Genomic DNA, 17507 nt, shown 5'->3' with positions numbered 1-17507 from the left:
AACAATCAATTTTTCAATGTATAATTTCAGTTACATCACACTGTAAATTTTTGCTATAAATTCTGTGTGTTAGGATTGAGCCCTCCACTATCACCTGATGAAAGAGCGTCGCTCCGAAAGCTAGTGTGCAACGATTAAACCTCTTTGGACTATAACCTGGTGTTGTGTGATTTTTAAGGCTGACGATGGTATCATCTCTGGACCCCTGAAATTCCCGATTTCCTTTTTCTGTGTTTTTGCAGGAAAGGGCTCGTTCTCTGATTTGGGGTCATTACTGATGTGCTACCAGATCTATCAGTCAGAAGATTTTGAAGCTGGGTGCTGAAATTCAGGGCCCCACAAGTGGTCAGGAGAATGACTTTTTGATGGTGGTCCCCTTCTATCCCATTTGCTTGCAAGAAGTATCTCATTCTTTTGGTGTACTGGGGCCAACCCTCCACAACCACATCATTAGGTTGCAGTTTCTCAAACAATGGTATTCTAATATTTTCCTGTCATAGTCTTACAGAGTTCGTTGAGGGGCAAAACTATCTGAAACTTTTCTTTACTCTTGTCCCTGATTTAATAACCCAGAAAACCAGACTGGAGAGTAACATAATTTATGATTAAACATCAAAATAGCATGAATACTCATGGCATTTGCAGGCTAATCTTTGCCCAGGAAAGAAATTTGCACAGACCTACCCTTATAAAGGGTTCAGGTGGTGGTTCTAGCTGGGCAGGCCATTGTCTGTTTCCAAGGGAACTCATACTCAACAAGCTCCACACAAGATTAATTAGTGATTTCTCCACTGACCTTGTAGGCGTTATCACACACACAAATGCCAGACAATGGCCCCTTCCAATAAGACATTTACCCACAGCCTCTTGACTTGTAATGGTGTTCGCACGATATTCCCCACTATCAAAATTCTGGGGTTTAAATGACCAGAAATTGAATTAGCCATACAAATAGAGTGGCTACAAGAGCCAGTTAAAGGCTAGAAATCCTGTGAATAACTCTTCTTCTGACTCTCCAAATCTTGTCCACCATCTACAAGGCACAAGTCAGGAGTCTGATCACTGTCTGCTAGACTGCAGCTCCAGAAACACCCTAGAAACTTGACACCATCCAGGCCAAAGCAGTTAGTTTGATTGACACCACATCCACATCCTCCACTATCGATGCTCAGTAGCAGCAGCACTTACCCGACAAGATGCACTGCAGAAATTCACCAAAGCTCCTTAAACAGTACCTTCAAAACCCACAACTCTTTCCATCTCAAGTAATGAGGGCAGCAAATATCTGTACCTGCTACCTGCTAGATCCACTTCAAATCACTCCACAGCCTGACTTGGAAATATATCGCAGTTCCTTCAGAGTTGTTGGGTCAAAATTCTGGAATTTCCTCTCTAATAGCATTGTGGATCTACTTAAGGCACAGGGACTACAACAATTCAAGAAGGTGACTCTCTGCCACCTTTTCAAAGGGTAACTAGGAATAGGTGATACATGTTGGCCCTGCCATCAATACCCACATCCCATGAATGAATAAAAAGGTCCTTGCTCATTAATCAGTGCTTCATGCGTCTTGGAGCTGGATTCCTGCTTCCCAAACTTCAGCAAAAGCCCTTATCTGAGGTGAGACTGCACTGTGTATTACCCTGGGGAGAAAAGCTGAGTTGCTATCTTTGTTCTATATACCATCAATTTTGATTGAGAATGTGTAGTTTTAATGTAGGTTGCAAAATTCAGCATGTAATGCTGTTAAAAATGAAATACAAAATGAAAACTTGTTATGAGTAGTTTATTTTAGGCTTTCATTATTTTGACATGATTTACAAAAATAGACAGCTTTGTAAATGTTCATCACCCAAGAAAAAATAATTTTATAAATACATTAACCTATTTATTCTGTCATTCGAATATTTTAAATAGTTTCCAATAATCATTTAATAGAATTATTAGATCACCACAGTACTATTTATTATTAAAGTTCATATCATTGAGATTCATGTAGATAATAGAGATAAATATAACATTTAACATAATACAGATGTCTGACTGATGACAATAATTTATTGCAACTGATGCACAAACCAAACATTCAAGTCACAAAAGCATGACAAGCATTTGTTATTTTGATTTTATTTTAGTTTAATACTTGAACATTGTGTCTTCAATATAATATTCTTTGACAACGTTTTTCATCTTTAGTGCTTTTCTTCAAGTAAAGTCTTAAAAGTTTCTTAGAGGACTATCCAGAGTTGCAACGAATAATTAATTTGGATTGGTTCTGTTTAGCTACATAATTGTAATACGTTATTTCTACTTTAATCACTAATTTGCATGTTTGCTGTTTATCACCAATGTTTTTTTATTGTTAATGTTTTTCTGTCAGTAGAATTTTTGATGTGGAAAGTAAAAGCCTGCAGGGTCTTGCATCATGTTGTAGAATCCTTGGTGCTTCTTTTTCAAGCACAGTGCAATCTGAAAGATTAAAATGCTGGTTACTAAACATATGAGAAGTACCATAACCTATTAAGTAAAATATGATTCCCCCTCTATTACCACTCTGACCACTGAACCTTTGGCTCCTGATCTGTTGCACCCAATTTTCACTTGGGTATTGAGAGGTGAATCTCTGATCTGAATATTGACCAATGTGACTTCAGAATTTCTATATATAACCTTAAATTTCTTTTTATCAGGTGATGTTAGTGATCTGATGTGGTTGGAGAACCTCCCTTATTTGCTCATGTTTCTTTCTTTCTGAAGAAAGGCTCTATCTTGAACAATGGCCAGATATTTTTCTCCACAAATGCGAATTTGATCCAGCTCTTCATTTTAATGTTAATGCATTTATGCTTGAGGAGATCTTTAGAGGAAGCATTAGAATTTGTTCTGCATTACAACAGCAATTATGCACTGCTGAATCTTGGAGACAAGTGATTCTTATAATTGATTTGGCTCATGATGTTATATAGCATGCCTTTATTCTGACCTTCTGCAATTTTCCAACGTATACTCTATATTTCTAGAGTTCAGCACTGTGCACAATATTGAATAATCTGTTGTACATACCAGTAAAGCTCCGAGGATGAACAGGAATAGAATGAGGAGTATGCCTAGAACGATGAGTATGATTCCCCAGTATGGAATTTCTACTTTGCTGTCAGAAATTGGTGCTTTAGCTTCTACATAAATAAAACACAGGTTGCAAAACAATTAAATGTGAAATATATGTGAATTAAATCTTGCAGTGCATGTGATGTGCAATAACTTATAGTGTGCACTGTTCAGTCAAGTTGTCAGTAAGTTGGAAACTATATGGGATCATTCTACTTTTTTTTTATTTTGGATGAGGACAACTATTGTTAAAAGCAATTTGGCTCCGAGAGAGAGAACTACATCATAGTTCTGCTTCTCTGAGCAAGACTTTTATTGGAAGTCAGGAACTGTGCCTTATACGGCCTTATTTGAATGAATTCAACCATGCAACTCATAACAGACTACTTTGAAAAGACTGTCCACTATATATTGTGCGAAGTGTTAATTTCAACTTCAGATGAATCCAAAATGTGTCATATAGCTTTGGTAAATAGCCTCAGTAGCATTAGTCCAACTATGATAGACTGGATAAAGCATTCAAATGTACCAGTGATGGTGTCAGACAGTGGCTGTGTTGCCAATACCACCTCTGACAGCACTGTTGGTGTACCTACACTGAAGGAACTAGAAAGGCTGTAAAGGCAGCTTACTGCCACTTTCTCAAATATAATGAGAGTTGGGCATTAACACTGGTCTTGCTAGTGATGTCCAAATCCCAAGAACAAATTAAAACAATCTAGCTGATGCATTGTACAGAAGTACTTGTTTCACTCAGCCAGAGATAAAGATATGCAGACGGAAAAGGTATCAAAACTATCTGCATCACAACAAATCTGCAGTCTGGCATAACATTCATAAAGCAATTTTTTTAACGGACAAATATTAAATTATGTGAGATACTATTAATCAATCTGTTCTGAAATGTTATGGTACACTTAAGGAATAGGTGGGATTTGAATCTGGGTATTCTAGCCCAGAGGGGGGACACTACCAGAGTGCCACAAGAGGCCTAAGAAATCTCAATTGTCATCAAAAAGGTTAGAACAGACCAAGCATGACTGGGAATTTAAATTATAAATTGACCAGCGACTGAGCAGGAACAGCTGCTCAGTCAGCATTTAATATGTCAGGTAAGAATTTAGAATTGTTTGCGCCCATTGGGCAATATATTGAGTATAGACAGTGAAACATGTAGATTGGTGCCTAGTATATTGGCAGCAGTGATGATGATCTGTTATGTCTCACAATCAGTATGTGGGTACACCTTTAAGAGATACAGAGTGTCAATTAACCATTAAGTGACATAGAGTCATAGAGATGTACAGCATGGAAACAGACCTTTTGGTTCAACTTGTCCATGCTGACCAGGTAACCTAAATTAATCTAGTCCCATTTGCCAGCACTTGACACATATCCCTCTAAACCCTTCCTACTCATATACCCATCCAGGTGCCGTTTAAATGTTGGAATTATTGTTGTAAGAGCCTTTGCCATTTCTTCTGGCAGCTCATTCCATATACGCACCACTCTTTGCGTGAAAAAGTTGCCCCTGAGGCCCCTTTTTAAATCTTTCCCCTCTCACCCTAAACCTAAACTCTCTAGTTCTAGACTCCTCCACCCCAGGGAAAAGACCTTGTCTATTTACTCGATCCATGCCCCTCATCATTTTATAAACCTCCATAAGGTCACCCTTCAGTCTCTGACACTCCAGGGAAAAAAGTCTCTCCCCATAGCATAAGCCCTCCAATCCTGGCAATATCCTTGTAAATCTTTTCTGAATATTTTCATGTTACACAACATCCTTTCTACAGGAAGGAGACTAGAATTGCATATAATATTCCAAAAGTTGCCTAACCAATGTCCTGTACAGCCACAACATAACCTCCCAACTTTGATCTTCCATGTCCTTCTCCACAGTAAACACTGATGCAAAATATTCATTTAGTATCTCCCCCATCTCCTGTGGTTCCACACATAGGCTGCTGTGCTGATCTTTGAGGAGCTCTATTCTCTCCCAGTTCCCCTTTTGTCTTTAATGTATTTATAAAATCCCTTCAATTCTCCTTAACCGTACTTACCAAATCTATCTCATGTCCCCTTTTTACCTTCCTGATTTCCCTCTTACTCCTACTGAATTTATACTCTTCTAAGGAGACTTTTTATCTATCCTGTCTATACCTGACATATGGTTCCTCTCTTTGTTTACTATAACCTCAATTTCTCCAGCATTCCCTACACCTACCAGCCTTGCAATTCACCTTAACAGGAATATGTTATCTCTGGACTCTCGTTATTTCATTTCTGAAGGCTTCCCTTTTTCTAGCCGTCCCTTTACCAGTGAACGTCTGCGCCCAATCAACATTTGAAAGTTCTTGCCTAATACTGTCAAAATTGGCCTTTCTCCAATTTAGAACTTCAACTTTTCCATTTGGTCTATCCTTTTCCATCACTATTTTAAAACAAATAGAATTATGGTTGCTGGCCCCAAAGTGCTCCCCCACTGACACCTCAGTCACCTGTCCTGCCTTATTTCCCAAGAGTGGGTCAAGTTTTGCACCTTCTCTAGTAAGTATATCCACATATTGAATCAGAAAACTTTCTTGTACACACTTAACAAATTCCTCTCCATCTAAACCCTGAACACTATGGCAGTCTATGTTTGGAAAATTAAAATCCCCTACCATTACCAAACTATTATTCTTACAGATAACTGAGATCACCTTACAAATTTGATTCTCAATGTCCCTCTGACTATTAGGGAGTCTATAATACAATCCCAATAAGGTGATCATCCCTTTCTTATTTCTCAGTTCCACCCAAATAACTTCCCTGGATGTATTTCTGGGAATATCCTTCCTCAGAACAGCTGTAATGCTATCCCTTATCAAAAACACCACTCCCCCTCCTCTCTTGCCTCCCTTTCTATCTTTCCTGTGGCATTTGTATCCTGGAACATTAAGCTGCCAGTCCTATCCATCCCTGAGCCACATTTCTGTAATTGTGATGATATCCCAGTCCCATGTTCCTAACCATGCCCTGAGTTCCTCTGCCTTCCCTGTTAGGCCTGTTGCATTGAAATAAATGCAGTTTAATTTATGTCGTTCTTTGTTTTGTTCCTGCCTCCTTACTAGTTTAAATCCTCCGAAGCAGCTCTAGCAAATCTCCCTTCCAATTCAGGTGCAATCCGTCCTCCTTATGCAGGTCACTTCTACCCCAGAAGAGATTCCAATGATTCAAAAATGTGAACCCTTCTCCCTTGCACAAGCTCCTCAACCATATCCACTTGCTCTGTCCACCTATTGCTACCCTCACTAGCTCGTAGCACTGGGAGTAATCCAGATATTACTACCTTTGAGGATCTCCTCTTCAAATTCTTGACTAACATTCTATATTCTCTCTTCAGAACCTCATCCTTTTTCCTTCCTATATCATTAGTTCCAATGTGTACAAGGACCTTGTGCTGGTCCCACTCACCTTTGAGAATATTCTGCACTCTCTCCATGATATCCTTGATGCTGGCACCAGGGAGGCACCACACCATTCTGATTTCTTGCTGTTGGATGCAAAAGCTTCTGTTGTGCCACTGACTAGATGGCTTGGAACCTGATGTACCCCTATCACGATCGATTGCTTGGAACCTGACGTACCCCTCATGACATTAGAGCCAGTCTTGGTACCAGAAACTTCACTGTTGATGTTACATTCCCCTGAGAACCTGTCACACGCTACATTTTCCAAAACAGCATATTTGTTTTGAGATAGGGATAACCACAGGAGGCTCCTGCTCTATCTGCCTCCCTCTCCTATCTTTCCTGGCAGTTATCCATCTGCAGTTTTTCTTCTTTCCCATAATTTCATACTTCCTATCCATCACCCCCCCCATCTCCTGTAAATTCCTCATTGCCTCTAATGATGCTCCAACCGATCCATACGATCTGATAGGATTCACAACCAAACATACTGCAGACATAATCATCAGTACCATGGAAATTCTCCCTAATGTCCCACATCCAACACGAAGAGCATATCGCTCTACTATAGGCCATCTTTGCACCTTAACAATCTACAGAAAATAGCACAGTCTTACTACTCTAAAAAACACTGCTGCATGCTAAGTTAGTATCTATGTTTTATATTTAATCAAGAGACAGATCTCAATAAAACACATAACCAGAAAGAACCCACTACTCACTATTAAAAAAAGACAGCAATGTTACACTTCAAAACTAGGCACTTACACTTAAAAACAAGGCATTCAAAATTAATCAGTTCTGAAAAGAAGTATTAGGGTATTCTTTTGACCCAGTCAGATGAATAGGCCCCAAGGTGGTGCCATCACCTTCCCAAAGACAACCAAAATGCCTAAAGAGTGGGGATCAACATCATTGACCAAATTAAGTTTTACAAGATATGGGTAAAAAAACAGAACTACGAGTGATGTGAATGACCAGCAGGAATGAATGAATGATTTTTATTGTCACATGTATTTGGGGAAATACAGTGAAAAGTGTTTTTCGCCACAATCTGGCACCATTTTGGACAGCATGCACACATTGCCTCATTCCCACCCACCCCCAACCCCGCCTGCTGTGAGCATGCTCATATTGCCACTTCTCCCCTTCCTGGGAGTCTAAGGTACTTCATTGGCTCAAAAACAAAGGAAATGTCCTGCAAAAGGAAATTTTCCAGAGAAATGAAAATCAGGTTCAGGTAAGGTTTAGGAAAATAAAAATATAATGACAACATTTCGAGGTGAGGTCGAAGAGAATAAATGCAGGTTTTAGATCATGAACGTGAAGATGCAAGGATTTGAAGCAGAAGTCAATCTCAATGCGGTAACAGATATTTTGATAAGGGGAAACATCTTGCCTTGGTTGAAGTCTGCAAGTTCAGTCAATGAAATTAAAAAAAAATGTCCAGGAAGTGCAGATCTTCAGGTTACTGGGCAAACCATCACAAAATGTGGTTATAAAAGATGAGGTGTTGATGTGTGACTCCATATACTAAAGAATCATATTTCATTGTTAAGCAGCAATGCACATATTTGTCGAAGTCTGTTGGAGAGAGTGGATGCAATTTTTCAGAATTAAGACAGGACAGAATCCCAGCCAGAATTTGCAAAATTATTCAAAGGCTGAAGCAAATTGAAGCATAATTATCATGTAACTCTGCAAGTAGATTTAAGCCCACCTATTTTTATGCTGTCAGGAAAATTCCTCATCCTTTGATGAGGAAGATAAAATTACACTTAGGCTACATGAATGCAAGTGGAGACACATCACCAGACACAATGATGCCCAGGGCTAGTGACTATCCCCAAGACAAATAGAGAACTAAGATTATGCATGGATCTCACTATTGAATAAACGAGTTAAATGTCCACCTTATTTTGTCTGTTGATGTTAGTTTGGCCAAATTGACAACAAACATGCCTTTCACAAAATTGGAAGAAAACAGTTCATTTCAGCATATGTCCTTACACCATGAGTCAAGATTATTGACTATGTTTACTACACTGTTTCAGCAGTATTGTTACAGCAGTGTCTACCAGCTACAAGATGAACTACAGAAATTCGCTAAGGTTCTTGAGACAGCATTTTCTAAATCCATGGCTACCAGTATCTAGAAAGACAGAGCAGCAGATACATGGAAACATCACCATCTGCAAATTCCCTCCAACCCACACACCATCCAAACTTGGAAACCTATCGCTGTTCTTTCTGTGTTGCTGGTGAAAGTCCTGGAGCTCCCTTCCTAAAGGTATTGTGTGTACACATACACCAAATGGACTGTAGTATTTCAAGAACATAGCTCACCACCATCTTCTCAGAGGAAATAGGATGGACAATAAATGATGCCCACATCCCATTAGTGAATAAAGAAAACTCACAAACTTGATTGAGTTTTTTGATGAAGTAACAAAGAAGATTGATGAGGGCAGAGCAGTAGATGTGATCTATATGGACTTCATTAAGGCGTTCGACAAGGTTCCCCATGGGAGACTGATTAGCAAGGTTAGATCTCATGGAATACAGGGAGAACTAGCCATTTGGATACAGAACTGGCTCAAAGGTAGAAGACAGAGGGTGGTGGTGGAGGGTTGTTTTTCAGACTGGAGGCCTGTGACCAGTGGAGTGCCACAAGGATCGGTGCTGGGCCACCTACTTTTTGTCATTTACATAAATGATTTGGATGTGAGCATAAGAGGTACAGTTAGTAAGTTTGCAGATGACACCAAAATTGGAGGTGTAGTGGACAGCTAAGAGGGTTACCTCAGATTACAACAGGATCTTGACCAGATGGGCCAATGGGCTGAGAAGTGGCAGATAGAGTTTAATTCAGATAAATGTGAGGTGCTGCATTTTGGGAAAGCAAATCTTAGCAGGACTTATACACTTAATGGTAAGGTCCTAGGGAGTGTTGCTGAACAAAGAGACCTTGGAGTGCAGGTTCATAGCTCCTTGAAAGTGGAGTCGCAGGTAGATAGGATAGTGAAGAAGGTGTTTGATATGCTTTCCTTTATTGGTCAGAGTATTGAGTACAGGGGTTGGGAGGTCATGTTGCGGCTGTACAGGACATTGGTTAGGCCACTGTTGGAATATTGTGTGCAATTCTGGTCTCCTTTCTATCGGAAAGATGTTGTGAAACTTGAAAGGGTTCAGAAAAGACTTACAAGGATGTTGCCAGGGTTGGAGGATCTGAGCTACAGGGAAAGGCTGATCAGACTGGGGCTGTTTTCCCTGGAGTGTTGGAGGCTGAGGGGTGACTTTATTGAGGTTTACAAAATTATGAGGGGCATGGATAGGATAAAAATAGGCAAAGTCTTTTCCCTGGGGTTGGGGAGTCCAGAACTAGAGGGCATAGGTTTAGGGTGAGAGGAGAAAGATATAAAAGAGTCAAAAGGGGCAATTTTTTCACACAGAGGGTGGTACGTGTATGGAATGAGCTGCCAGAGGATGTGTTGGAGGCTGGTACAATTGCAACATTTAAGAGTCATTTGGATGAGTATATGAATAGGAAGGGTTTGGAGGGATATGGGCCGGGTGCTGACAGGTGGGACTAGATTGGGTTGGGATATCTGGTCGGCATGGACGGGTTAGACTGAAGGGTCTGTTTCCATGCTGTACATCTCTATGACTCTATGACTCTATTTGCCATTTAGGATCTCCTGTTTAGTAGAGATTCCCAAAAGAGGAATGTCTGGAATTATAGAAGGGAAGCTGTGGGCAATTTGCCATTTGGATGATATCCTCATCCATCGTAAAACAAAGAAGGACATGACCAAAAAGACATGTACATGTTAGGGCAATACAAAATGCAGGCTATACACCTTATTAGATATGCCAGTTCTCCAGAATGATGATTACATTCTAAGGATACTAATCCAAAAATCAAGGCATCAGAGAGAATCCAAGGAAGACCAGTAATGAATTTAAAGCACTGAAGTGTATTAATGATGTAAATTGCTTCTTTGGCATGGTGAATCAAGTGGGAATCTTTATGCCTAATTTATCAGTTTTATCCAACCCATCAGAGAGCTTTCAATGAAAGGCCAGCATTGGTATTGGAGTCAGGAACAGATTGCTGCTTTTAAGAAGATGAAAACAAGCTTTTTCCTACTGATAAACGTGCACAATACAATCCAAGCTTATTCACTATTGTAGCCACAAATGTGGGACTTGGAGTAGTCCTTACCTAATTGGAAACTGATGGAAGAAGAAAACTTTTATACATTTTAGATCAAGAGTTTTGATATAAACTGGACTGAGGTAGACAACCACAGGGAAAGAACCATTAGCAGGGATGCAAAAGTTTTATAGCCTTTCTTGTGGGACTTTTATTCCTGCTAATATTATTGGGATTGAAAGAATCTGAAAAATGCCTTTCCATAGACAAAGATTCAGAATTAGACTAATGAGATACAAATATGTCACAGGCTACATTGCAGGCAACACGCTTATAACAGGAGATAGCAGCAGTAGAACAAACAGAAAAGGAAGATCTATTCTTGTAGAAGAAATGCAGTTGTATTCTAAAGCAATTACTAACACTCTCCTGGCAACTGAAAGAAAACTCAGAGCAATTCCTGCAGATCAAAAATTTGACAAGGAAAGCACAAAAGTCGGACAAAGCTATCTGCAAGGGTGGTTAAAACTTAACCCAGCAGACCAAGTGCTGAAGTGTATTGAAAAACAGTAATAGAGTCGAGAGTGTAGTGCTGGAAAAGCACAGCAGGTCAGGCAGCATCTGAGGAACTGGAGAATCGACATTTCGGGCATAAGCCCTTCATCAGGAATCAGGCTTATGCCTGAAACATCAATTCTCCTGCTCCTCGGATGCTGCCTGACCTGCTGTGCTTTTCCAGCACCACATTCTCGACTCTGATCTCCAGCGTCTGCAGCCCTCGCTTTTTCCTATAAAACCGCTACTAGGCAATAATAGAAGTCTTATTTGTATTCGACTTTTGATTAAGGTCAATGAAATGATAGATTTTACAAGAAACTCTATGGGGAACATTTAGACATAACTAAATGTATGGCAGGAGTTAAACATGTCAGTTAACATGTCAGCCAGGCAATTTAAAACAAGATTATATTTCTTCATGCCATACATACGTCAAAAAAAGTTAAGAGCCATTGATTTTCTCAAGATTTCGAGGTAGGCCATGGGCAGATGCATCCATTTTTTTGTACGACAGTGATCCAGCCTTGATTCATATTATTTGGTTCTTCAAATGAAATATTTAGGAATAATCCAATTAGAGTTGATACTTTACCCACTGTCAAGCTGTTATTTTTTAGCTGATAGACATTTCCAAGTAAGTTTGTTGCATTTGTTCCAGTAGCGAATTCTTTTCTGACTTTTTCTGCTGTTACTAGTTCATTTGCATCGTCAGGGTTGAAGTAGCTCAAGCAGGTGCATTTAACTGATCCACGTCTGATGAGAAAATTCAAAATAAAAGAAAATTTGAATCTTTTTCTCTCCATAACTGTGCACAACCCAAATGGATGAGTAACTTGACAATATGCACATGATGTTCTGATTTAATACTAAAGATGTAGTGATTCAGTACCTGCATATCAAGTTTGAATCAAACTATCTTATCCTTTCAAAATACCTTTGCAAGTAAAACATTGTAGTAATAGGACTGTACTTTTTTCTGCGCCATTATGTTCTCTAGAGATGTTCAGGATTTTGTAATGCATAGGACACATTCTGAGACCAGGTTTTATCTCAGTTGTTCCCCATAGGGCAGAATTCACAGAGCAAAATGTATCAGGAAACTGTTTTGAACAATATAGCTGTATTTACATCTCTTTACATTAAATATTTATTTCTTGTGTTGCTGGAGGTTGACCCAGATTACCTTGAATAAAGCATACAGATTTTGCGCAATAGCTGGCTAGATGAACTGTCTGTACAGATGATTAGACCAATAGCTACAAACAGGAGGGTGGCAGGAGCTGTCAGAATAATCACCAGCAATATGAGTGGGCAGCATTCTGGGCCGTGGTCAGACTGGTAGAGTAATTGGGTGGGAGGAATCAAAGACCAGGATTGTAAATGTGACTGGGGTAGGCAAGGTTTTCCTTATGACTAAAGGTCATCACTTTGTTTCATCTCAATGGTACAACAAACCTCTTACCTCAACCCTATAACTTTAGAGGTGCGGTAACTCTTCTTTAAAGAGCTCTTCTTAAACAATCCTGAAAGCTGAAAAATATATACCATAGTAAACACAGATTGCATACTTCATAAGAAATCTGAATTAAATATTCCTGAAAATGTCAAAGATCTATTGAATTGATCTTACTAAAAAGAGCACAGATTAAGAATTGAATAACACTCCACCAATAAAATGAATTTGAAGTGTGAAAAAGATGCATAATTAATACTATTAGTTATGAATTTTGGATTGTTCAAATTGAATCAGATGGGTTTTAGTTTCAATTCTGTGAAGGTCCTGATTTCTTAAAGGTGTCAAAAAGTGACATATATACATTACTTCCAAGAAAGAATGTGATTCAATTCAGTGTGTAGCTGATAAGAATGGTGTTAATTAGAACAAAGAACAAAGAAAATTTACAGCCTTCGGCACTCCAAGCCTGAGCTGATCCAAATCCACTGTCTAAACCTATCGCCCATTTCCTAAGCATCTGTATCTCTCTGCTCCCCACCTACTCACACATCTGTCCAGATGCATCGTAAATGAATCTACCGTGCCTGCCTCTACTACCAGGCACCTACCACCCTCTGTGTAAAGTACTTTCCGTGTGTATCCCCCTTAAACTTTTCAGCTCTGACCTTGAACGCATGACCTCTCGCTATTGAATCCCTCACCCTGGGAAAAAGCATATCTCTATCTACCCTGTCTATACACTTCATGATTTTGTAGATCTCAATCAGCTCCCTCAATCTCCTTTTTTCTAATGCACCTTCCATACCAGGCAATATCCTTGTAAACCTTCTCTGCACCCTCTCCAAAGCGTCCCCATCCTTTTGGTAATGTGGCGGCCAGAATTAATAAAATGTTTACACTGTTTTGTTTCCGTTCAGGAAAATCAGGAAATCAGTTCATGAGAACAGTTCCTCCTAGCAAAAGAGTTCCAGTTTGTGAAGTTTCAATGCTGTGAGAGTTTGCAGAGAAGTTTTCAATTTTTCAGAACTGAAAAGAGCCATCACAACTGTAAGGAGGTCAAGCCAGAATAAGTAGAAAGCAGCTATAAAACTGTCATAGCAGCCCAAGAAGATGGAACTGCACACAGTCAGTTAAGTAAGAAAGAATGAGTTGAGAAAGGAATGATATTTCTCTGGGACTTAATAGCTACAAAGGATATTGGTGGAAAACAGGTAGAAACTTCATTTTGCTGCTTCTATTAAGATCTTTATGACATACCTTATATGTCCTAATTTTTTTCTTTTGTGTAATTAACCTGTATCCTTGTGTTAAAGAATATAGCAATTCAGTGACTAACCACCAATTGTAAAAATGAAATTTGTAATCTATCAAGCTACATTTCACTCTGAGATTTGACTCATCCAGAATTGCCATCAGGTGGGATTATAACAAAAGGCAAGTGATGTATTTGATCTTCTGGACAAGAAGTTTACATTTAAAACACAGAATAAAAAATAATCCTTACCATCCTGGTAATATTGGCTGTAATGCTTTGGTATTCAGGGGAATTTGTGTCATTAAGTGCTTCAGTAAAATTTCTGTTTATTATTGTGAAGTTAAGCTCAAATGGCAAGTCTCCTTCCCGGATTGCAGGTAACGTTATAGTTGGTGTTACAGTTGGTTTCAATTCTTGATAACCTAAAGTTAAGATATGAAATGTAAATATGTTGCCCAAGGCTTCAACAAGAAATTCAGTTATAATTGAGAATCTGAAATGTACTAGTTCCAAGGAAAGCATTCAAGATTAGTTTTCCTTTTGATCATCAATTCATTTTGTGGGAGTAATCCATATTGAATGATTTTCTTTAGCAGTCATCATTTACGTCCTGATTATTCATTTAAAATATATAAAAATTGGGGAGAAGCAGGAGACAGCACAGCATAATACCATTCAAATTTAACCAATTGTTAATATAAGCTCTGAAAAAATATGGTGTATGGCATTGTGTTGCTGGTTAAGCTTTATTATTGAGTCAGTACATACCATCTACATAGAGGCTGTCTTCGATCAGTGCATATATTCCCAATGCAGTGATTTTCTCAGTGTTGTCTCTGAACTCATTATAAACAGTGACTCTATCAACTTCATTCACATTGGGATTATTTTTAAAAGAACAGATTGCTTCAACCTTAGTATTGCCTTCATTTCCAGGCCTGTGTAAAGGGATTGTACAATTTGTAAAAAAAAAAATCACCACCAAATACATCAATGATTCATTAAAATATTAACAATTCTCAATATTTTGCATTAACAATATATAGGGATCTTTAAGATCATTGAAGTGTTTTACAGAGTACTTTTGAATTATAGCATTGATTGTTTCTGTAGAAAAAAGTATATCAGATATATTAAAAATTAATGTGACTACGTGGCCATTTAACTAAAAAAAAAATAGAAAAGTTTTAAACAAATAATTAGTTATGTATTGAAGGTTGAACTAGCAAAAGGCATATTGCTTGTCTTTTCTTGACACTGGCTTATATATTCTTTGATATCTTCCTGAAAATGTATTCATTACGGTGGCCTCCTGCCCAAGACATTATACTTTCATCACAAGACCATTGAAGTAGGATGTACGTCTAGGACGGGGACTGCCTGTTTTGAGAGTTTCTGGTTTCATACCATATCTGTGATCTGGTGTAGTATCAGCACTATACACTGCCTCATCCAAACAAATCCAAACAATTGTTAAAGCCACTTCCTGTACATGGATCCACCAGGGCTATAATCAGCTATTTTTCTGGGGGAGTCAGCAACCATTCCTTGGCTTGGTGAGCTCCTGTTGTGCATTTTTCATAGGTTATTAAGGCCTAGCTCATGACCCCCAATAATGTTAAGTTGATAGATTCCAGTGATGGATATAATCTAATTTCCAAAACAGTTATATCTCAGTATGATTTCCAATGTGCACATTGCAAATGGAAGTCGATGGTTGGATCAGGTCATAGCCTTTATTTCCAATAGGAAATCTGAAACCTCAATGAACTGAAATAAGGACATCTTTTAATGACAGGTAATCACTTGGCTGAATATTTCCAATCTGTGGAGTATACCTCTCGTATTATACCCCTTACCATTTCAGTTAGTTCTTCTGCTTCACTTGAGTTCTCTACTATTGATCTTTTCACTGTTCCAATGAAGTTAATTCATATTCAAGGAAAAGCATGCTTTCTTTCCTTTGGGCATTTTACTACTCTCCAGTCTTAATATTGTCTTCAACAACAGACTGCAGATATACTTCCACGTTGTTCCTGCATGTTGCCAATCTCTTTGATTAAAATATTTTCCTTTTGGCCTCTTACAGTTTCATGTTAATATTGTTTCTGTTGCTTAACTAATTTCTGTTTTCCATTTTCTGTCTATGTGGGTACATGTGTGCATTATTGTGTGCGTGTACTTTTTGAAACTAACATTCATCTAAACTACATTTGACTTTTGACAAAAAACTCTTAATTGAACTGTTGAGAATTTCCAGCATTCCCTGCTTCACATTTAAATCATTTTAAATTTTGTATGAAAGGCATTACTGTACTCTCAACAGACATCTATTGAGATACTTTGCAAACAATGAGCAGTTAATAGATACTAGTCTTACCTGAAACTTGCAAGTTTACAATGTAAGAATTCTTTCTTTATCTCGCTGTTTCTGTAGAGACTCCTGAGCTATTTAAAACAAAATTCAGAGTAAACGTTTTAGAGATAGAAGCACACTGTCAATATATTCTGACTGATATCAATCAACAATGTATAATTCCAGTTTTGGCTTACCGAATTAATAACATGGCTTGATGTAGCTTTATACGGAGAGGAATTCAGGTTTTGTAAATCTGGAATGAATGTCAGATTACTAATCGTGAAAGTGACGTTAAAGTCAGTGGATCTTGTCCCTTCATTTGGAGATTGCGTCACTATCACAACTGGCTTTTCAGCTATAAGGAATAAATAAATAGAGGGAATACAGCAGATATCAGAATTATGTAATAAAACATTTCCGAACCTCATACGTTACATTGGAACTAATTTTTAACTATCTAAAATATGATTTTTCTTTATTTAATATTTAAAACATCTTGGCTTAGAAATCAGTGAGAACTGTCTGAAATTTGGGGCACGCAGTTTAGGTTTTCATTTACGTCACACACACCATTCCGGTAATGGGGCTTGGGAGTTTAGGAGGGCAGGAGAACACATATCCAGTATTTGTGATAGCACTGATCTACAGTAAAAATGTCTGAAAGGGAATATATTTGCTGAGGAAAATTCTCGGAGAAAGTGAGGACTGCAGATGCTGGAGAACAGAGTCGAAAAGCGTGGGGCTGGAAAGGTACGGCCGGTCAGGCAGCATCTGAGGAGCAGGAGAGTCGATGTTTCGAGCATGAGGGCGGTGGGGTCGTTTAGTGCATATGTCCCAGAGATGTTCTCTGAAATGTTCTGCAAGTTGGCATCCTGTATCCCCAATGCATAGGAGGCCACACTGAGAGCAACGGACGCAGTAAATCACGTGTGTGAAAGTACAGGTAAATCTCTGTTGGATGTGGAAGGATTCTTTGGGGCCTTGGATGGAAGTGAAGGGGGAGGTGTGGGGTTGGTGTGGGGCTGGTGTGGGGCATGGACCTAACAAGGGATTCACGGAGGGAATGGTCTCTCAACTGGAGAGGTGGAAAAGTGATTTTTTTTTAACTGGGGAAAAAGATGGGAATGAACAAGGGAAAAGAAAGGAAGGTAAGGGGAAGGTT

General features: G+C 38.7%; 1 protein-coding gene across 1 annotated transcript in view; it reads right to left on the bottom strand.

Moving 5' to 3' along the window:
* Positions 1-1771: 1771 nt before the first annotated feature.
* The window catches only part of LOC122565558 (mucin-16-like), a 112965-nt gene continuing 97229 nt past the window's right edge, over positions 1772-17507 (bottom strand). Inside the window, exons 102-109 of the mRNA XM_087975849.1 lie at positions 16540-16700; positions 16367-16434; positions 14755-14924; positions 14236-14408; positions 12738-12805; positions 11868-12028; positions 3065-3177; positions 1772-2470 (exon numbers count right to left, since the gene is read on the bottom strand). Coding sequence (XP_087831975.1) covers positions 2378-2470; positions 3065-3177; positions 11868-12028; positions 12738-12805; positions 14236-14408; positions 14755-14924; positions 16367-16434; positions 16540-16700 — 1007 coding nt within the window. The 3' untranslated portion in view covers positions 1772-2377. The remainder of the gene's footprint in view (positions 2471-3064; positions 3178-11867; positions 12029-12737; positions 12806-14235; positions 14409-14754; positions 14925-16366; positions 16435-16539; positions 16701-17507) is intronic.

The sequence above is a fragment of the Chiloscyllium plagiosum genome, unplaced genomic scaffold (genome assembly GCF_037043375.1).
Source record: "Chiloscyllium plagiosum isolate Xiang-an unplaced genomic scaffold, Cpla_swu_hap1 HiC_scaffold_28, whole genome shotgun sequence".
NCBI classification, from domain to species: domain Eukaryota; kingdom Metazoa; phylum Chordata; class Chondrichthyes; order Orectolobiformes; family Hemiscylliidae; genus Chiloscyllium; species Chiloscyllium plagiosum.
This window is presented reverse-complemented; position numbering and strand designations above follow the sequence as displayed.